Source organism: Lagenorhynchus albirostris, chromosome 10 (assembly GCF_949774975.1).
Source record: "Lagenorhynchus albirostris chromosome 10, mLagAlb1.1, whole genome shotgun sequence".
Classification (NCBI taxonomy): Eukaryota; Metazoa; Chordata; class Mammalia; order Artiodactyla; family Delphinidae; genus Lagenorhynchus; species Lagenorhynchus albirostris.
This window is the reverse complement of record NC_083104.1, coordinates 79319960-79342321: the sequence shown is the minus strand read 5'-3', so window position 1 is coordinate 79342321 and position 22362 is coordinate 79319960. Positions and strand designations below refer to the sequence as shown.

At 45.4% G+C, this 22362-nt stretch overlaps 1 protein-coding gene across 2 annotated transcripts in view; it reads left to right on the top strand.

Annotated features, from left to right (window-relative positions):
- The window catches only part of ELOVL5 (ELOVL fatty acid elongase 5), a 69943-nt gene that overhangs the window by 28855 nt on the left and 18726 nt on the right, over window positions 1-22362 (top strand). For both annotated transcript variants that reach the window (XM_060163114.1, XM_060163113.1), the window contains exons 2-3: window positions 15593-15658; window positions 18825-19012. In XM_060163114.1, the coding sequence (XP_060019097.1) occupies window positions 15601-15658; window positions 18825-19012 (246 nt within the window). In that variant the 5' untranslated portion in view covers window positions 15593-15600. The remainder of the gene's footprint in view (window positions 1-15592; window positions 15659-18824; window positions 19013-22362) is intronic.

The following is a 22362-nucleotide window of genomic DNA, read 5'->3' as shown; positions in this document are numbered from 1 at the left end:
TGTAGTCCCGTTAGTTTTCTTCAAGTTAAGTGTGTTTATTTGGTTCTGCCTAGGAATATGTGATAGCTTTTCCAAATCAAAGTAGGGTATTATGTATCCTTTTATATCTGTCACCTGCCAATTAAATGTTCTTGTCTTGGAACATTTGTGGGGTTTCTTTGGGGGGGGTTATTTATTTTTATCGGAGTATAATTGCTTTACAGTGTTGTTAGTTTCTGTTGTATAGCAAAGTGAATCAGCTATCTGTGTACATATCTCCCCTCTTTTTAGGATTTCCTTCCCATTTAGGTCACCACAGAGCATTAAGTAGAGTTCCCTGTGCTATACAGTGGGTTCTCATTGGTTATCCATTTTATACGTAGTTTCGGAACATTTGTGTTTTTAAGTGAGCTAAGAACGTGGGTTCCAGCTGGGTGATAGATTTCTGAGTTTAGGGGGAAGGACCACATTCCGTATCTCTGCCACCTACCGTGATGCCTTAAAACACATTTGCTGCTCACAGAAGGCATGTTGTTAAACAGTATATGCCGGTTTATATGCCTCAGTTCTTTTCCTAAAATTTTCACCTGATTGACTTCTTCAGGAAAGATACCTTACAAGTTCTTTTTCTTTTTTTTCACACACACACACACACACTGTATTTTATTTTTACACGAGATAAATAGACTGACACCAAGCATTGTAAATGGATGTCCACAACAAAAGCAACGATTGCAATTACCAAACACGAAACACACTCATACTCTGTCATGATATTGACATTCAGTCCAGGAATCCTCCACGGTAAGAGCTCCTTTACTTTGCAGTGCCTTACAAGTTCTATACGTAAATATTTTTGCTCCTCCTAATAACTGTGTCCTTAATTTTCATTTTCAGATCTGTTAGTGTCTCTTCCTTGGTGTTCCAGCTGTAGGTGGGCACCTAATTTTCATGCTAATTTGACCACTGGCTTGTCTTTCTTCGTTTTGTTATGGCAAAATGGCTTTTAAGACAGCTTGGAGTTGGATATTGGTACTTGGGGAGAATTGAAATGAAGGGAAACTCTTGTTATCAGCCAGTCAGAATATTCATTTACATTAATGTGACTTGCTAAACTACTTGGAGTTCCACTAAAATGTAATCACTTTAGGGCCTGATTCTCAGTTATTTCACCTTTAATGGTTGTCAAGGGGGTTTTAAACACAGTGGCACAGTTGTTGAAAGTAGCACTAGGTGAAAAGGAGAAAAGCTTTGCTAGGAAGAGATCTAATCTTACTGGAGAATTTTGAGAGAGGGTTACAGAAGTCCCCGCAGCCCTTGCTAGACAGTGTCTGTGCTCTGGGCAGCTGTGGGCGTGGAAGGCTCCTTCCCGTCCTGAGGGCAGCAAGGCCCCCTGCAGGGCACAACTTGTGCCCACACTGCACACACCCAGGAAACCGGAATCACAGAACGGTAGGACTCCTCCACTTCATAAAAGTGCTTCTTCGCCACTTTCTGTTTTTCATTGGATTGACAAGAAAGTGACCCAAAAGGTAGAAGAAAACAGTTTTTATTTTTCATAATGAAGTAAGCTTTTCTTCATATTTTTCATTTATCAAAAAAACATCTAGAATCTGACAACTCAAAACTATTGATGATGCCTAAAGTTTTCTATGTTCTGTGTACAATAGAAAGCGGCACGGAGATAACGGATGGCAGGAACTTCTTATTTAAACCAGAGAGGCGGAATAGATTTACAGATTTATCCCAATTATCTATGCCTGCTCCATCCATGGTTCTGTAAAATGGGATTGGTTCAGACTCTGGAACACTTCAAGATCACAGAATGCCCCTGAATCATCAAAGCTTTGATTTTATTCGGGAAGATTTTATTTGATACGTTTAATGATTTTCTTACTCTCTGAAAACTGGCCTATGTGAGAGGTATGGTCCCTTGAAGTCAATCAGAACATTAGGCTGGTCAAACAGTATTCCTGTCGCCTGAGTAGTCTGGGTAAATAAGCGTTTACTGGGAGGCTAAATCAGACAGCTCTGAAAATTAAAGTAGGGAAAACTCTAGCATTTAGGTGAAGCGTTAAGCTTTCATGAATGAGGTTATAGTTCACACTATTCCTTTCCAGCAGAACTCATTAACAGATGCCAGAAAGTCACAACTGTGTGTTAGTGGGAGGTGCAAGGGGGGCGTGAGGAGATAGAATTTTTTAAAAAGTCAAATGCTTAGTCTTGTTATTGGTTTGTTTTCCACTTTTGTGGATTTTTTTTTAATGTAACTTGTTATTTTGAGGTAATTTCAGGTTCGTAACTAAGAAATAACACAGAGATCCCAGATCCCAAGTACCCTTTACCCAGTTCCCCCTCCCTGGTAACATGGTGCAGAGCTGTAGTTTGGTACCACAATGAGGTTGCTGACATTGTTACAGAAAAGATACAGGACGTTTCCATCAGCACATGTTGCCCTTTTATAGCCACATCTGCTTCCCTCCTGCCTTCACTACATCTCTAACCCCTGGTAACTGCTCATCTCTTCTCCATCTCTATAATTTTGTCATTTCAAAAGTGTTATATAAAGGGATTGGCTTTTTTCCACTAAGTCTCTAGAGATTCATCCAGGTTGTTACATGTATCAGAAGTGTGTTCCTTTTGTTGCGGAGAAGTATTCCATGGTGTGGATATACCACTATTTGTTTAATAATTCACCTGTTGAAGGGTATCTTGGTTGTTTCCAGTTTGGGGCTATAATAGATAAAGGTGCTGTGAATATTCACGTATAGGTTTTTGTGTGCATGTCAGTCTTTTCTCTGGAATAAATGCCCAGTAACTTTATTTTAATGATGGCATACTGTTTGTATGCCTGTCCCATAATTTGTTTAGCAAGTTACTTTCAGATGGGTATTTTTCTGCTGCTTATATCACTGATGACAATCTTATAATTAAATCTTAATGCACATCTGCTTTTATTTCCTTAGTATAAGGATTTCTACAAGTGAGCTTGAGTGTGCAGAATTTAAAAGCTTTTTTTTAAGTATCTCTCATTTTTTAATGTTTATTTTTAATTTAAGTGCATCTGATTCCAGAGCATTTTCATTACCTCAAAAACCCCATACACCTCAGCAGTTACTTCCCGTCCTCCCCTCCCCCAGTCCCTGGAAACCACTAATGTACTTTGTGTCTATATAGATTTGCCTATTCTGGACATTTCCTATAAAATAGAATCATGTAATATGTGACCTTTTGTGTCTGACTTTTTTAACGTAGCATAATGTTTCCAAGGTTCATCTATGTTGTAACGTGTATCAGTTCTTCATACCTTTTTATGGCTGAAAAACATTCCATTGTGTGGATGTACTACCTTTTATTTATTCATCAGTTGGTGGACATTTGGGTTTTTACCCCTCCCCCCCCTTTTTTTGGCTAATATAAATAATGCTGCTGTGAATACTTGGGTACAGGCTTTTATTTCTTCTGGGCATATACCTAGGAGTAGAATTGCTGGGTCATATGATAGCTCTGCGTTTCACTTTTTTAGGACCTACCAAACGATTTTCCACAGCAAATGTACCATTTGACAATCCCAAATGATGTATGAGTGTTCCAATTTCTCCATATCCTCACCAACAACTGTGTCTTTCTTTATGATGATAGCATTCCTAGTGGGTGTCATATGGACCTTTCTAAAAGAGAGAAAGGGCCAGAGCTGTTGGAGTAACACTACCTTGCTGAGAGGTGGCCACCTGACCTACCAGCTACGGAAAGCCCTCGGGCACTGCTAATATGGAGTTTCCCAGTGGTGTCAGTGGGCTGTCTCTGGGCTTCTGTAGAGGAAGAGGAGATTGTAGCCCTGCCTGTGCCTCATGCCAGAGCCCCTGACTTGGATGCAGTTCAGTGAGGGCCCAGGAAGCTGGGCGGGGTGGGGGTTTACCTACTCATCCTTTGGGGACCCAATTGCAGAAACTCTGAGGCTGAAAAATTTCCTTGCTAGCTTTTATCATAACAGCAATTGTTTTACTCATTCTCGGGGGGAAAAAAAACACCCTTTCTTGGATACTGTGGGTAAAGGCTAGAAAGGCTTGTGGTTTCCATTTTCATAGGTGACATTTCAAAAGTCATTGCAGGGCTTCCTTGGTGGCGCAGTGGTTGAGAGTACGCCTGCCGATGCAGGGGATGCGGGTTCGTGCCCCGGTCCGGGAGGATCCCACATGCCACAGAGCGGCTGGGCCCGTGAGCCATGGCCGCTGAGCCTGCGCGTCCGGAGCCTGTGCTCCGCAACGGGAGAGGCCACGACAGTGAGAGGCCCGCGTACAGCAAAAAAAAAAAAAATGTCATTGCAGATCACAAGCTGCCAAAATGATAGCTTTAAAATGTACTTAAAAAAAAATTCTGTGTAGTAGTTAGCAGAGAGCACAAGATTTGTACATAGTAGGGTAACTAACTCTTCCCAGTGTGCCTGGGACTTGCCTGGCTTTTTTTTTTTCCCCTGATATTGAATCCCAGGAAACCAAGTTCCAATAAATCAGGACACTTGGCCACCCTAAGTCATATAAACCTGCAGATAACGAAATGGACCTGCTTGTTGTTTGGCCAGGTTACTTAAAGTCTCTGAACTTTAGTTTCCTCATCCGGAAAATCGGGATAATTCCTTACTGAGTCTTTGAAAATCTGGTATGTAATAGACGCTCAATAAATGTTAGCTCCCTTGTCTTAAGCTTCAGACTATAGATGAAAGTTATATTCTTTTTATAACCAAATTCTATATTTTCGATTACAAGCCTTTTCATTTCCTTCCCCGTTCCAATTAAATCAAGGGGGTGTGTGTGTGTTTATTTTTTATTTTTTAGGGCCGTGCTTCTAATTGGTGCCTTGGTTGAGTGTAGTAAGCAGCAAGAAAGCCAGCAAGGGAAAGGGGAGTTGGCTTTGAAGAGCCCCCTCTAACCACCCGCAACCTGTTACTTTAGTCTATTGCTAAGTAACAGATTACTGCAAAATTCAGCAGCTTTAAACAGCAAACATGTATTATCCCACACAGTCCCTGAGGGTCAGGAGACCCAGAGAGGCTTAGCTGGGTGGTCCTGCCTCAGGGTCTGTGCTGAGGTGCCGGTGGGCCTGCAGTCTGCTTCCTCACTCACTCGGGTGTTGGCAGAGGCCTTGGTTTCTTTCTGCCTTGGCCCCCCCATAGGATGGCTCACGACAGGGCAGCTGGCGTCCCCGAAGCTAGTCATGTGAGAAGCATACTGACCATGATGGAAGAAGTCACAGTGGCTTTTATAACCTCATCCCAGAAGTGACACACCATCCCTTCTGCTGTGTTCTACTGGCCCTACACACAGCCCTGGTCCAGTGCAGGAGAGGATCCCTGGGGACCACCTTAGAGGCTGCCTTCCACAGATGCCAAGTTCACATGAAGACACCTCTGTCCTCTAATCCAGGGACTGAAGCCGATAGGAAGTGGCTCAGTGTAGGACTGATAATAACGGAGCCTGAGCCAGAGCCCACCTCTTGGCCAGTGCCCGGATGCTTCCTGTCGTCCACCTTGCCTCCTTCCAAGCAGCACGTCCAGTTGGCTGTGGGCAGGTATGTGCTGTGAGTTCTGGCGTTGGCAGCCACTTGGTGGTACCTCACACGTCCCCAGCTTGGTATGACCAAGCCTGCGGTTACTAAATCCCTCCTGTGTCCCGAGAACAGCTGCTGGGGGTGACACAGAGCAGGATAGACCCTCCCTCGCTGTGCTTTACAGGCCTGGCCTCCATTGACACCTGTCAGCCTGGGAAGCGCTGACAGAGGGTAAGGGGTCCCTCCTTATATTATGTTGTATTCCTTACAACAACATTCCAGAGTGGAGGAAGGGCTTACACTACTTAATGCCTGCTGGCTCTATGTTATATGTGCTATGTAACACTGTGTTTAAAAGGTAGGAGAACTGATCTCTGACTTAATGAGGTTTATTTCAGCTTAAGAGATGATTCCCCCCCACCCCCTGTTCCCCACCCCGGCTGGTGGAGTTAGAGCAAACAGGGAATTGTAGCCTAATTTGTAGGAATGAAAAACATTTTGTCCTTGACCCCTGTCCTAGTCTAGACTCTTGTCATTGTAATACAATACATGGATACTGTCTGCAACAGATTTCATTAGTCCCAAAGCCCAGCTATGTACACAGCAGTAGTTCCCAAAGAAGCCTGGCTGCCCATCAAAATTACCTGAGGAACTTTTCAAAACAAAAAAACAAATTTCTCAGCCTCTTGACTACTGAATCAGTTTCTAGGAGTGGGTCCCAGAAATCTGTTTTTTAAAGCTTCTAGGTGATTGTGAGATGCGGACAGATTGGAAGACCCACTGATGTGAAACTGAAAGACGTGAAGGCATTCATTCATTCATTCATAGTCTCAGCCAGTAATCGGCAGTCTGTCGGGCACAGATCCAGGCTCTGAAGGCACAGATGGGAACATCAGAGGTGCTGCCCTTGAAGGCTTGGAGCTTAATGGGGCTTATGAACAAATGAGCAGATAATTACAGTATAACTGACAATCACAGCACTTTAAACAGAAGCCTATAATTTTATCACTGATGGAGATGGTGGAAGTGATGATGGGCGTATGAAAATGAGGCCAAGGAGGATTGCCACCCTTTTCCCACTGACTTCCCAAATAGGTCTTAATATGGAGATTCCTAAGATCTCTCTTACCAAGCATCATGAGTGAATACAACTGGTTGTTTTTGGTTTTTGTGTTTTTTCATTTTGTTTGTTTTTGGCTGCATTGGGTCTTCGTTGCTGCGCAGGGCTTTCTCTAGTTGCAGCAAGTGGGGGCTACTCTTCATTGTGTGCGCGGGCTTCTCATCGCGGTGGCTTCCCTTGTTGCAGAGCGCGGGCTCTAGGCACGTGGGCTTCACTAGTTGCAGCACACGGGCTCAGTAGTTGTGGCACTCAGGCCCTCAAGTAAGCATGCTTCAGTAGTTGCAGCGCGTGGGCTATAGGACATGCGGGCTCAGTTGCTCTGCGGCATGTGGGATCTTCCCGGGCCAGGAATCGAACCCATGTCCCCTGCATTGGCAGGCGGATTCTTAACCACTGTGCCACCAGGGAAGTCCCTACAACTGATCTTTTAAAATTTTAATTGAAGTATAGTTGATTTACAATATTGTATTAGTTTCAGGTGTACAGCAAAGTGATTCAGTTATATATTTTCAGATTATTTGCCCTTATAGGTTATTATAAGATACCGAGTATTGTTTCCTGTGCTGTATAGTAAATCCTTGTTGCATATCTATTTTACATATAGTAATTTGTATCCGTTAATCCGTTAACCCCGTAGTACTAATTTATCCCTCCTCCGCCCCCCTTTCCCCTCTGGTGACCGTAAGTTTGTTTTCTACGTGAGTCTGTTTCTGTTTTGTATATAAATTAATTGCTGTTATGTTTTAGATTCCACATATAAGTGATATCTGATATTTGTCTTTCTCTGTCGGACTTACTTCACTTAGTGTGGTAATCTCTGGATCCATCCATGTTGCTGCAAATGGCAATATTTCATTCTTTTTTTATGGCTGAGTAATATCCCACTGTGAATACAACTGGTTTTGTTTTTGTTTTTTAACTTGATAGTGTTATTTAAAATTAATTCTGCATTTATTCTCATGGATAAAGCTGTGTGAACTCAAAACCACTCATACATATTGTCACCATCCTCTTCACAATGATCTTATGAACATGCCCCTTGAAAGGCCATACCGGGTATTTTAAGAGAGGTAGGTTGTGGGGTGGGAGACTTGGCTTCAAACTTCGGCTCCACCCAAAGTCTGTGACCTTTGGCATCTCAGCCCCCTCTGCAGCTGTAGTAAATGAATGAACTCATTGGGCATCTACCATGTGCTAGTTGCTAGGAGTACAAAAGTCATGTCAGGTACAGACTGACTTCTGCTCTGTGCTGATGGTATGAACACTGATCTTCTCTTCCACTCAGAAGTCAGTGACCAGTGTCCCCTTAACATTCCAGAGAATTTATCTAGAGACTTAAAAGTCTCCTGGATTTGCACATATTATGTCATCCCATCCAAAGTAGAGAATGCCAGAGCTGTGAGGTGTGGATGTGGGCAGGTTTCCTTGCCCATGGACTTTGCAGGGGACCCCAGTCTATGGCTTAGCAAAAACTCTCATGAACATTGAATGTGAAATTGGTCAGTGCCAGAGGTCTTTGTAATGATGATGATAACACAGATATGTTTGCATCTATTGTGTGCATGCATGATTGTAAATATTGTAAATATTTTACGTATATTATTGACTCATTTAAACAGAGAAGGCACTGTCAATGGCCCTTCTTTTACAGGTGAGGAAATTAAGTAGCTGGCCCAAGGTCACACAGCTAGTAAGTGGTGGAGCAGGGGCTGGAACCCTGGCTGTCGGGCTCCTGCCCAGTGCTCGCCACAGGGTCTTTGCACACTGCCAACCACTGTGTTTCAGGAGGGCAGAGTGATGTCTGTCTCTGTCAGTCGTTTTCCTAACGAGCAGTACTGCATACTGCTTGGCACATAGCAGGCGCTTGTTAAATATTCAGCTGCCTTTCCGACGACTGGTAGCATGAAGGGAGCCACTCTCAGCATCACCAGGAGCACAGAAATAAAGCCAGTCATGGGAAGACCTGACCCCGGCACTCGGATCTTTCACCTTGTCTCACCGCCTCGTGTGGATCGATGAGTTACTGTCAGCAAAGCTCTTTGTGGGAGCAGAGCTCTCCATCCGTCCACAGCAGTCTGGCCTTCATCCACCGGCAAGGGGCTTTCTGTGTCTATATTCACTTCGTCTTCTTCCAAATGACAGTGTGCTTCAACCGAAGCCAAATGTCACTGGTTTTTTTATTCTGATTTCAAATGAGAATTGAGTCGTCCGAGAGTAATTTTCTACAGTGAACCCCTCTCCAGATGCTTGTGGGGTAAGTGGGTTGGTGTGTGGGGTCTTTACTGGGGAAGAACTTTAATGATGTGTTCTGTTCCTTAGCTCTGAATAAGAATTCCCCTAGAGGCCAAGGGGGAGTCACTTGACACCTAACCTGGGACTTGGAGAAAAGGTGGAAGACAGAATGAACAGGGAGGAAGGACCACAGATGATTCATTTAAGAACAGAGTGGGTGTGACCCTCCACCGCTTTAGAAGAATAGAATGTCCTTCGGCAATGGTTAGAATAGTGCTTTTCAGTTAACTGGTGGCGACCAAGGAGTTGGAGGTGACGTGGGCTTCCCTTTCAACCTGTCTCATCTAACTTTTGGATAAGGGAAAACTTGAGTGTGGCAGCATTTACAGTCCCCGCCCCCCCCCACACCCCAGTTGTCCATTACACCAGAATGAGGGGCTCAGCCTTTAACCGCAGCACTGACCTATAGCAGGACTTGGTGGTGCCTGGCGGTGCCCCAGCTTTGCAGTGACTGGCCTGAAGCCCAGCCAGAGCTGTGTCCTTTCTCACGTGCTTGCTGTACAGTAGGAGAGAATGACTCCATCAGAGTATTAACGCGAGTTGGATGTGCCCTTAGAATGAGGGTAAGAAAGTATGAGAAGCTTATGGGGGAATGAGAGTAAGCACAGATTCCTGGATTGTCAGAATGAGAGGACCACATCAATTATCTGTTGATGTGGCAGATAATTTCTCCCGAGCCAAGATTTAATCCGGAGTTATCTTTTTTTTTTTTGCGGTACGTGGGCCCCTCACTGCTGTGGCCTCTCCCGTTGCGGAGGACAAGCTCCGGACGCACAGGCCCAGCGGCCATGGCTCACGGGCCCAGCCGCTCCGCGGCATGTGGGATCTTCCCGGACCAGGGCACGAACCTGTGTCCCCTGCATCGGCAGGCGGACTCTCAACCACTGTGCCACCAGGGAAGCCCCAGAGTTATCTTCTTTTTAAGTGCCAGCACTCTAAAGGGATTCTCTTGTCAACTTGCTTTCATATCTGGAAGCTTGTTAGTGCTTAGATGCTTTTCTCCTTAGGGTCTCTATGACAGTTGTATATTTTAACATTTCTGAGCAGATGTGGTCATTTTCCTCCTCTTATTCCCAAGCTGATTTTCTCCAACCAAGAAAAACCTTTTTAAATTCAAGAAACAGTGTTGTGACTACCAAATTAAAGCACCATTTAATGTTTTGTGTTATTGGCAGCAACTTGGAATGTTCCCATGCCTGCTTAACAGGAGTTGACTGTTAAGGGGATGAATGGGTTGGAGAATAGAAAGTGGAGGGAGATTTCCTCCTGACCCCTTGGAGCTGGAAGCTCAGTTTAGCTGACTCATTTTTAGATGAACTGTGACAATTCTAAGTGAATAAATAAATAAAACGGGACACGATGAGGAAGCTAACAGTAGTTAAATGTCTGCAGTAAACACATCTTTAAACCAAAAGCAATGTGACTTGACTGATTTCACAGGAAAGGGGGCTTTCAAAGCAAGCTGACTTCTCCCTGCCACCATTGCCTTGGCAGCAAGAAAAACCAGGGCTTGACCCTGAAAATCAATCGTCACTGCTAAGCTTGAGAGTCAGCAAACAGCCTGGTTGTGGGTTTAGGTAATTAACTTCCTTTAGGTAATTAACTTCCTTTATAATTTTTTTAAATCTTACTATCCTTTAAAACAAATTTGCCTTAAGATCTCAGTACTTTCCACGTGCTCAGTAGCTTTCTCACTTTCTTCTGCTCCAGGTATAAATGGCCAAGAGGCTCAGCATTTGCGTTCTTACCAAGACCAATAACTTCATCTTGAGAATCGCGGTGGGAGCAGCTCTCCTTAACCCCAGCGACCTTCCCTGTGCTCACCCCACCACCCCGTTTGCTCACAGTTTGTTGTCTCTCTTGGGGGCCACGTGGAGAGGGGGGGCACTGGTTTGCCACAGAGCTTGTTGTGTCTTGTTTCGAGCCTCCAGCAAATTCTGTGTGATACTAGATCACAGTGAAAACGAATGCTTGTTGGGCCTCACGCAGATGACTCACCTGGGCCTGCTCCTGGGGAGAGCCAGCTCACGGACAGATGGGTCTTCCACAGGAGCCCGGCTCTCTGGGGGATTCGGGTTTTGCCCTTTCGTGCCCTGTTTTCATCAGTATTTCCAGGTTTGTGTATTCTGAGCTGTGGTAGTTTGAACGTTTCTCTTGAATTTAGGCCTGAGGCTCACCTCAACCCTAAAATACGTAGTACACGTGCCAGGAACTTGCCACATCACAGAACTAATCCTTGATTTAGATGAAGGTGTACTGAATGCTCTCTCATCCTCTTTTAATACAGGGTAATTACTGGCCCTAGTTAATCATTTCTTCTATTGAGATACTTACGGTGAGGCACAATTGTAATACAGCTGCATGGTTACCAGAAACACTCCAGAATTTGATAGTGGGAAGTGGCTTTCAACTAAGAGTGTCTTTTGGGAAATGTGCGTACAGAGGAGTTCTTTAAAATCTATTCTAATTTACCTGCCCGTGTTCTCTACCCTTATCCTGTTTTCATTGTTGTCATTTTCTGTGTGTGGCCCTTGAACTCGTGAAGAGCTTTTGGATGCTGTTGTGGTTGGAATTTTCCTTAATGTATCTGATTACTCCCTGTCGTGACCTGTCATTCTGGGAGGCCCCGTAGGTTGAGCGAGTGCCAGAGACTCCTGGTTAAAGAGGGTGGGGAGGCAGTGCTTTGCTAGGTGTCAGCGTGATCTGGCCCCTGGGAGGTGCTGACTCTCCCTTTTTCCTGTCTGAGTGTGGGGAACCAGTCACATCAAAGAATGGCTTATTCTTTGGCTGCACTCAGGACCAGAGCTCCTCTTGCATGGGCCCAGCACATGGGCTTGGTCCCTGCTAGTACAATTGTCCAGAGCAGCTGTGTGCCTGAGTGGCCCAGCTCGCCCAAGCTGCCAGTAGGTTGCCTGGTTGTTAAGAAGTGACGTTCCCAGCCCACGTGCAGCTTGGAAGATGGGGATCTGCCACAGTCAGGCAGGCCACAGACCTGGCCGTGCAGTTGGACACCTTGTGCAAAGTGGGTCATGCCATTCCCGTGATCCCAGATCGCCAGGCAGAGTGTCAAGGGCTTTGCAGGGCCCCGTGCCTCTTCCGTTCCTTTAGAAAAGTACAAAAGAGTACAGCTCAGCCCACAGGCTGCTCAGCAAGTGCGTGGTTCGCCCAGCAGGGCGGGCCGGCCTGGCGGGAGGAGTTCACTTGCTGGGACCTTTTGTCCTGTTCCTGCCAGGCGGGCCAGCCAGGGAGCTGTAAAGGGGACGGGGAGCTGCGAAGGGGACGCGGGGACCGGTGTGAGTGCAGCTAAGGAGCCGCCTCCCCTGCTAGCCGGTGGCCACGAGCTCCCCGCGCCGTGGGGTTGATTTCTGTGAACCCCAGTGGGCGGGGAGGGGAGGACAGAGGGGAGATGGCCCCAGGCCACTGCCCCCAGCTGGCCCTCAAACTGGAGTGCCCTTTCTCTCCGCTCTGTGGTCACCTTCTCCTAGTGGCGACTGCATTTTCCAAAGTAAATTTTCGCTCCGTGATCCCATCCCCTTTACCCTGCTTTATTTTTTCTTGCTGACAGTCACTTAACATACCATATTTTACGTGTGTGTTCCTGCCCAGCCTGGAATTTTGTTCCCTGCTGCACCCGTCAGGGCCGTCCTGCCTCTGCTCCTGGCACGGGGCAGGTGCTTGGTAAGCGTGTGGTATGAATGAGAAATGAATCCATGGTATTAAGGGATCTGGACGTGTGGCCGGCTGGACAGGAACTCAGAACTGTGCTGAGATGATGAAAGCAAACCTTTGCTGGAGAAGCCTCCTGGTGACCAGTGTAAAAATAGCCCCTTCTGAGCAGGTCACGGGACGTGTCCAGTCATGGGCGTGGCCCGGGGAGAGGATGGGGAAAGCCATGAACGTGGCCGCGTCCAGCCCACAACCAGGCCTCCGATTCCCCGGCCAGGGACTCTGCTGGTTAGGGCCTCATGTTCCCCCTTTTCAACATAGACGTTTCAGGAATTATGAGCAACTCTCTCTGAAAATTACTACTGTTGTGATTGTTCGGCTAGTTTTTTCACGTGTTCCTAAGTTGGATGGTGAAAAGTTCTGCAAGCCTGAGAGAATTCTCAAGCTGAGAAGAAATGTGGTCTAAGAACAGCTGGGCCCTTCCTGACAGAAGCGTGTGGAGATGTTCCGTCTTAGAATGAGCCCCTGTGCTGCCACCTCCTGCAGGGCTCAGGACGGGTTCAGATTCGGATCGTTCAGGACAGATGGCCTGTAACAGAAGTCTTCAGTATCACCACATACTAGATCCCATAGTCTCGTCTGGGGGCCTGCTGCTGGGTTCAGTGCGATTGGACTGAAATTTTACCTTGTGTTTAGCCAGGCTGCTTTTCTGTTGCCATGATGTCAGCGTTGTCATCTTTGTAACGATGGGTCATTTATACCCATTCCTGGGCCTCATTTTTTCCCTAAGTCCACGAATGTTCTCCCCCCACCTCCACCCCACAGGTCTGTTTCCTGTCATTTTTGAGCATTCCTTTACTTCTGTTTCCAGCTTTTCTACATCCTCCCTACATAGAAACCAAAACTGGTTACAGGCTCCCGTGAAAGAGCTCTTAGATAAAAATGAGAAGGGTGTTCTTACTGTTTCCGTCAGGTGTGTTCCCGACGTTGGATCCCAGAATGCTGTTACTTGCTAGGACTTTTACAGCTTGTTGTTAATGCGTATGTGCATCATTTCCAACATCTGCTTGTTGGCAAACTCGGTTGGTTTTGGTGTTCAGCACGTGCCTTCTCCCCCATCGTGAAAATCTAGTCCGTTCTAGGCCTCCAGGCGAACTCTTTGTGTTTTTCCCTATTCAACAATCCTTTGTACACAGTAGGTTTAGTACGTTCATTTCAGCCTCATCTTTCATGCTCAGATAATGCTTCACGCTGACAGGTGCCTCTCTCCTGAGATGTTGTCAACTGTCCCACCTTCCATTGCTGCCCCCTGGGGGTGTTAGGACTTGCATTGGACGTTGTGGGCTCACTGGTGGGAGTTTAGTGGGCAGGGCACACGGACGCTGGTGGTATCCACTGTGGAGTGGACCCTGCGGCAGACACACAGCAGGAAACCTTTATGGGAGGGCTTTCTGCGCGCCATGCACTGCTCTAAGGACCTTAGGCGTATTGGTGTATTAGATCATTTGCTCTTCTTAACAGCCTGAGGGGCAATTATTATTTCCCACATGTTACAGGTAGGAGGCTAAATAAGTTGTCCAAGGCCATATTACTATTAGGTGGAAAAAATGGGTTTCAAACCCAAATTGTCTGATAAGGAGCCCAACGTGGAGCCTCTTAATCACCTGCCAGCCTGTCACGCTTTTCTACCTAGTTGTGTAACTGTTGAATGACAAAGGTGGCGTATCTAATTGCTGGCACTTGGTGTGTGGGAGCTGGTGGCTTCTTGGCTGAGGGAGTCCGCGCCCTGCAAGTCTCTCCCCAGGGCAGGACAGATGCTGGAACGGAACCCTGGTCGCTGCTGCTTTCAAGGTGTCATCGATGGCAAATGATTAACTGCCTAGTTGATGAAACCAATTTTGCCTTTGCCCTTGGAAGCAAAAATATTTGTGGTTATTTCTATGAGAGTAATGACCAAGACAGTTAAACATATGCCTCCGAACTTTAGTATAGAAAATCTAGTCAATACACAGATGAAAAGATGCTTCGCTACCCTGTAAATGTAAATCTTAAATGGGGGGAAAATAGGGAGTTTTAAAGTCTTAAAGATGGAGGTAGGTCTGTAACCAGTGATAGGAGATCATCTCCAAGATGTCAGTGAAAACAATCAGCAATATTTTTCCAAGCCTTTTTTTTTTTTGCAGTTACCACGGTAAGAATATATTTCACATCGCAGCTGAGTACATCGCACTCATAAGTATGGTACAGTAACACTGAAGATTCGTGACAGTATTCGTTCTCACTAAGGGCAAAGCACTGTGATTATTATGATCAGTTTATTATTTCTAATGCGAAGTTGACTTGATCATCTATTAATGGGTTGTGACCAACAATTGTAAAAACTCCCATTTGGCATGACTTCTTTTGTGCTCAAAAGAGAGAAATCTCTGGAAGTATACCCAAGAAATGGTACCAGTAGGCTTCTTCTAACAGTGGGGTGGAGGGATTGTGTTGGAGCAAAGTGATGAGATTTTTCTTACCTCCGCTTTTCATTTTAAATGTTTGAATTTTTTTTACTATGGACGTGAGTACGTTAAGACAGTAATTAATAAAAGTACCCAGCAGAGGAACTGTCTTCTCCCTGTGGCGGTCCTATTTGCCCCGAAGGGCTCTTCCCTGTCTGCCTCCTTTCTATCCAGTTCCATCCTTCTCCCCACTGAGATTTCAGCTTCACAGAGAGAGTTTTTACAGAGCTGAGAAAAGAAGCACAGAAAACTGGTGCTTCATTTATAAAGTGAATTCACGGGATTGTGTCTTTTCTTTTGATTTTCAAATTAGAACTTAGCCCATAAGTTACTTTCGTGAGTTTAAAAAGAAATTGTTTGAACATGAGGAACTTAACCTTGTCCAGAGCATGTTCCCTGAAAAGAATTTGTTCTTGTTGTTTTATGAAAAAATACAAAAAGCATTTTGAGTAGAGATTTAATCAATGTCTCTTTTTCTTAATAGGTTTTAAAATGGAACACTTTGATGCATCACTTAGTACCTATTTCCAGGCATTGCTCGGCCCCCGAGGTAAGGTGGTTTTGGGTTTTGCTCCCCCCTCCTCCCCCCCCCCCGCTCCTTGTTACAGGCACATGTAAATATTGCACGAAGACATTCTAGAAAACATGAGCATTTTCCAGTGATTAGACTAACGCTTTGTCCTGGATACCAGGGGCTTGGAGTCCTCTGAGGTCCCCTGGCTGCTGGGGCAGAGACACAGGTGCTGTGACCCTCTGCTGACTTTGGCTGGAGCTCAGCTTTGCCGTCAAGCTTGCAGCCTGAGAATGCCACAGATTTCACCACTACTGGTGACATGGTTTCCTCAGTTCTTGTGAGTCTTCAGCTGAAACTGACTTCCAAAATGCCCTGCTGCAATAGGAGTTTAAAACTCTTCCCCTTTTACAATTCTAAGGGTTTTTTTTTTTGTTTTTTTTTTTTTTGCGGGCCTCTCACTGTTGTGGCCTCTCCCGTTTTGGAGCACAGGCTCCGGACGCGCAGGCTCAGTGGCCATGGCTCACGAGCCCAGCCGCTCCACGGCATGTGGGATCTTCCCAGACCGGGGCACGAACCCGCGTCCCCTGCATCGGCAGGCGGACTCTCAACCACTGCGCCACCAGGGAAGCCCCTAAGGGCTTTTTAATGTCCTTTGGTGTTGTGTCACGTCAATGGCTAGATATATACACCTGAGCTCTTTTGCTCTTCATCTTTCATTACCTTTTAGGAAGTAGGTCAGCTCCATATTACACCTTCTTCTAATGTCATCTATAATGTCTTAGTTGTAAAGAAGGAACTTTGGGAGTTCCCAGGAAGATTCTTAGGAAAACTACAAGAGGCTTTTAAACAGATGAAAAGATTCTGTTTCACTTGTGGTTTTTAAAATACAAAAGAAAACAATAAAAGGAACTTCATCTGTTAGTAAGGCAGAGATGAATTAAGGCTGATACCATCTGTGATAATAGTGAGGGTGTGGAGAAAGAGTCTAACTTGGGGTGACCTCTCTGGAAGGTACTTGTGGTTTCTGTTGAAATTAAAATGCTCGTGTCCTTTGACTCAGCAAAGGTATGTATAAGGAAGGTCCTTAACAGCATCGCTTGTCAAAACTGGAAATAATCTAGAAGCCCATCCATAGGGGACAAGTCAAATTAGTGTGCAGCCCCTGGAAAAGAACAAGCCAGATGTATCTCTGTGCTGGGTGTTGGGACGATGCCTTCTTTGAGTGTTGCTGGATCAAAAATCCAATTTTAAATGGCTGAAACAATAATAAAAATTATTAGCTTACATGATGTGATCTGAGTCACTTCAGGGGCTCCGTGATGATACCCAAGAACCCCGTTCTTGTCATTTCCTACCTGGCATCCTTGGTATGTCAGCAGCTCTGTCCTCAGGATAGGTTTTCCCACCTTTCGTGGTTGCAAGGTGGCTGCTGCAGCTCTAGGCTGCACCTCCAGAGGAGGAGGGAGAAGTCTGATCATTTGCACAGTTTTTTTTTTTTTTTTTCATTTGCACAGTTTTAAGAACAAGTAAATTCTTCCCCAGAGCTCTTCACAAACTGTCATCTCCTCAGAGTTCAGTGGCCACAGTTGCTCCACATGCTTATGTCTGAGCCAGCCCCCAGGGAGTGGGTTAGGTCTCCACAGTTGACCAGATCCCTAAGGATTTACCGCCTGGGGTTGGGGCCAGCCACCCAGCAAGTACTTGGATACTTGGTCATATAGAAGAATGAAGATCTGTGATAAAATTTAAAAAGCATGGTGCAAAACAGCGTTAAGTAAAAGGAAATGGGAGGTTTTTGTGGACGCATTTATTATGTTTGTGATTATGTACACATCAACATTTGTAACAGTCTAATGTTAGTTGCTGCGGAGGAACTTGTTTTCTCAGAATTGACCGCTTCCAGCCCAGAGCTGAGAACAAAAGGGGTTAAGAATCATCTTGTTAAGTTCACTGGGGGGGCCGCTTCCCTGAAGGGCTTCTGAGAAGCACAGTTCGGCAGAAACTGGCAGCCACCACCCTAGCATCACTAGTGGGGAGAGGGTGGAGGGCGTCTCCCTCTAAAGCCAAGAGAAGAAACACTGCGGGAATTTAGGGTGTCTGCAAGAAAGGAGACTGACAGTGGTTCCCCAAGTGCATGTATGTTCCACTTAACCTGTGCTTGTCCTACAAGGTCAAGGGAGAGAGCATTGGAGAGAGTAACAAGATGGTCCAGCCAGGAGCTCAAAGAAGGGGCTGAGACACTGTCCCCACTTAGCTGCTGCTGCTTAGAGGATACGGAAGTGAAACCAGCATGTGCCTTTGAGCTCCACAGTGGGGGGGCCTTGGAGGGTATGTAGAGTGAAGGGCAGGCTACAGGTTTGGGGGCTCACTGCAGCAGGATGCAGAGGGGGACGTGCTGCAGAGGTGGCTTCCTAGGAGTCAGCCAGAGGATGGAGTTGAGTCTTGCAGGGGACATATAACACCCAAGGGATCCGGCTGCCAGGGAGTTTGTTCCCAGCCACAGGAGGGCTGTCAGGTTGCCGCGGGCAGCCACTTGGAGTGCATTTTCCTTTTCCTCCTCCTTCCTGCCTAGGAGAGGGGAGGGGAGCCAGGGAGGTCCCTCCTGTGCCAGTAATTTCCTTGAATCAGTATAGGTCTTCCCTCTCAAGCTTCTGTTCTTCACTTACCTGGTCATTGCTGCTTCACCCTCACTTTTTAAAATATCATCCCCGCTGCTGTTGCCCATGGCACTCGTGGCAGACGCTGCCTGTTGAATCAGACGATCTCTGAGCTGGCTGAGTGGCACGTCTTCTGAGTCTGCGCATGCTGGGCAGACTGGCTGACACTGGGCTGGGATGGAGGACTTTGGAACTCAAAGACTGCCATGTCTAGGGTTTCCTTGTCCCATGCATAATTCAGCAAGCCTGGTTAATCAATCCAGTTAATGGAAAATTGAGCTTTCTCCTTGGTTTCTTTAAGATTCTTTGGAAAGGATTTTTAAAAATTATTTAGCAAAACCTGTGACTAATAACGCGTGTCGTTACTCAGAACATGAGTGTGAGCCTCACCTTGAGGCTGTATATTGAAGACTCACAGTTCCTCTTCCAGTTGCTTTGTTGGCTTGGGAAATTTTAATTAACGTTTTAATGTTTGAAAAACATTGTTACTATTTTTGTATCTACTTTGTTAATCACTAAATGTTGTTTCTTTTAATATTTTCCAGATCCCAGAGTAAAAGGATGGTTTCTTCTGGACAGTTATATCCCTACATTGCTCTGCTCCATCCTATACTTGCTAATTGTGTGGCTGGGACCAAAATACATGAAGAATAGGCCGCCGTTCTCTTGTCGGGGGATTTTAGTGCTGTATAACCTTGGACTCACGCTGCTGTCTCTCTATATGTTCTGTGAGGTAGGTCAGAGGTTAACACAGCTTCCTCTCACTTAAATGTACTCGTGTCACCGTCCTGAATTGTGCTCCTAAGTGGAGAAAGGCAGCTGCGTGGGGGCAGAGAACAGGGAGGGCAGGTACAGTAATGCGTTTCGAGGATGTTATAAAATCGATGTTTCAAAACGCCAGAGTTATTTGTACAAATGTGCCTTCTGGGCACATCTATCTAAAGTAGAAGGCTTTGCTATGGATTCTTTTGTTATTTATGTTCTGTATTATACTCAGAATTAAAATTAATATTTTCAGAAATACTCTTAACGCAAGCAGAACACAGAGTAGAAAATGAACAGAACGCAAAGAACAGATCTGTGAGCATTTTATTATGAAGCATTTAATAAATGCCTGGTTCTTGTTTGGAGGCAGCTGGGGAAGGAAGTGGGCGGAGTCTGCGTTTGGTATGTTTGTGGTCGGTCAGCCCTCTCCATCCTGATCTGATCGCTGTAGACAGCTTGGAGCTTTGAGAGGTTATTTTTTTCAAAGCTAAGAAGAGTAGATAGTGAGGTCTGCATTTAGGGTTGGAATGGTCTAAGTTCAGGCCAGATTATTTTTTCTATAAAACAGGGATGTTGAAAACCAAATTTGATGATCTTCAAGGCTTAAGGAAGAGTGAAAGACACATTGGAATCAAAACTTAAGCCTCCTATTTTGACAGTATAGTCACTTAGCCTTTAAAGCTAGAAGGGGAGGAAAGCTCCCACCGTGATAAGTACGATTTGTATGCATTTTTAGGGACAGAACTACACTGTTCAGGTTTATAGCACAAAACTACTGCTAAATCTCTGGGGCTGAGACTCAAGCCATACATAAAACAAACACTTGCAAGTACTCCTGTTTGGATTTTTAACCTTTCATTTTGGCTTCTTCTCCAAGGAGTAGTAAAAGAGAAGAAAAGGGGAGAAATCAATACGAATCTTGCAGTGAACTCCCCAGCAGCCTCGGGCTGTGACGGGGGTCTCCCCGTGTGTGTGCGGGGGTGTGCGTGTGATGCAGGAGCTGGTGGGAAGCATGTGTCTGATCGTCAGAGGCACTGCCGCTGGGAGAGGTTTGGGTCTGGCCGCCCCCCACATGTGCTTCATAAGCCAAGGTAAAGGTTTTATGACTAGGCTGGTAGATGCTACTATCATTGCTTTTATGCCTGACAGTCTGTGAAATGCTCACAACTCCTGTTTTGCTTCCTTTCTGGCCTGTTCTAGAGCGAAAGCAGTTTAATTAGCCTCCGAGGTGGAGATTGCGGGCCTGGAGGCAAGGGCAGTGCACAGGAGTGGGCCCAGCACTGTGCTCATCTCTGTGTTCCAGGGACAAAGCCGCAGCAAGCTGTCAGGTGTCTTAGAGCGAACCGTTTACTTTCCCCTACTTGATAGATGGTAGAGCCATTTCCTTAAGAAGGCTCTTATAGAGTTTATTATTACGCCTAGCAATATTCTAGAGAAAAAGTATTTAAGGCTATTAAATCTTACAGAACTTAAGTATCTATCTGTCTTATATGTTTCTCAAGCCCTAGAGATATAATTACAACTTCATAATTAACCTCTGAAACAGGTAATTCCCTGGTAAAGAGGGGAAGAAGAGTGCTGGGTAGATCGCTTCCAAGTGCATGTGGCTGAATGGGGGGGGTTCTAAAAGCATTGTAATAGGAAGTACAGATTTCCCTCCAAGACAGCTTGGCGAAAACATTGGAAGATGTTGAGCAGTATCTAAGCCCTGAATAGAGAGATTCAGGAAATAGAGGAGGAAAATAACGTGCTTAACCCACAATTTAGAGTACGTAGGGAAGTAATGGATAAGGGGGCAATAATCTTTAAATTAAATCAAGTTTATAAAAATAGGCCCAGATCAGATATTCCCGAGTTGAAAATAAACCCTAGTACCCACATTAGATGATATTTCTTTTTGATTTTGTCTGACTTTTTTTTTTCCTGTACTTACATAAACCCCTCAGGAATACCCTTATAACATATCTTTCGTCAAGTTTTAAATTTCATTTTAGCTACTGGTTTTTCCTCTTTTTTTCCTTAGCATTTATAGTCCAATGAGTACTGAAACACGGGGCAGTCATGGCATTTTACAGCAGAACAAACTGAGGGGACCATGGAGCCCAGCTGGGCCCCTCATTTCAGGGAAACATCCCAAGAGTTGGAGCCATTGCCTGTGGTCACACCATTGGCATGGTCACAACGATTAATCTTTATTTACCCACCTGCTTATCTACATATTTGGGTCTGTAAAGAATCTTAAATATGTAGCCATTGATATTTCTGTTTGTTTAATCCTGTGGTATGAATTCTCAGCTGCCTTGGCAAAGTTCTAGGTTAATATAAAGAAAATTAACTGTTGCAAGGAGATAAGAGAAATCTTGAAAGAGGGAGATAAAAAGGAAATGAGAGAGGAGTCAGGAAGTTTTAAAATGACTGGAAGAAGAAAAGTAACCAAATGACTGTCTTGTAACTGTGAAACTGAGTTTAAGGTATAGAAAGAGCTTGGTCATAGCTTCTGCACTTGGTAGAAAGAAAATTAAAAAGAGAGACATGGCTTTACTTCTGATTGCCTCATGAACTTGGTGTTTATTTCTGGGAAAGAGGTCATAATCCCTGAATAGAAGTATGTTTGAAAGTGGTATGTTTTAGCTTAGGAGTAGAGGACTTCACGGCAAGCATTTTTTCATTTATTAAATTAGGTGTTGTCTAAGATGACAGTCAGCGGTAAAGCCTCGAAAATAAAATGTCAAGTTATAGAAGAGAAACAACTTAGCTTGCATTACTCACTCAGCTTTGTAAAACGGTGTCCTCATAGCAAACATAAACACCTTGTGTGCCGTTCTACCCACACCCCTACTCCTCCAGCCCCCTCCCTCCCCCCCACCTCCCAGCTCCAGGGCATGTTTCATCTGAATGGAAGCCCCACTGTGTTTTCAGACTATCCACACATCTTTCCCTTTGTCCCCAAGATTGAGAATCCCCACCCACCAGATGCCAGATTGTGACTTTTCCCTCATTGTGCAGGGTGTACCTGGGCTGGACTCAGGTTTCCCCTGGCTCACGCAGTAGTATAACTCCTTAGTTAACATGTCAGACACTCAGGGGGCTGCTCTGTCCTGACCTGGAACTTTTTTGGTATATCCGCCCTGCTCCTGGCCTCTGGCCTCTCGTCAGCAAAGCAGGGAGGATCCAGTTGCTTGGTTTGTCACGGTCCGGAGGGGAGCATCCCTGTGCAGGGATCGCGGGGCTCAGCAGTAGCAGCAGGAAGCAGGGTCAGCACGCACAGCACGTCAACCTTGAACTTGAATGGAGAGAACTGCTGGCTGCCCTCCTTAG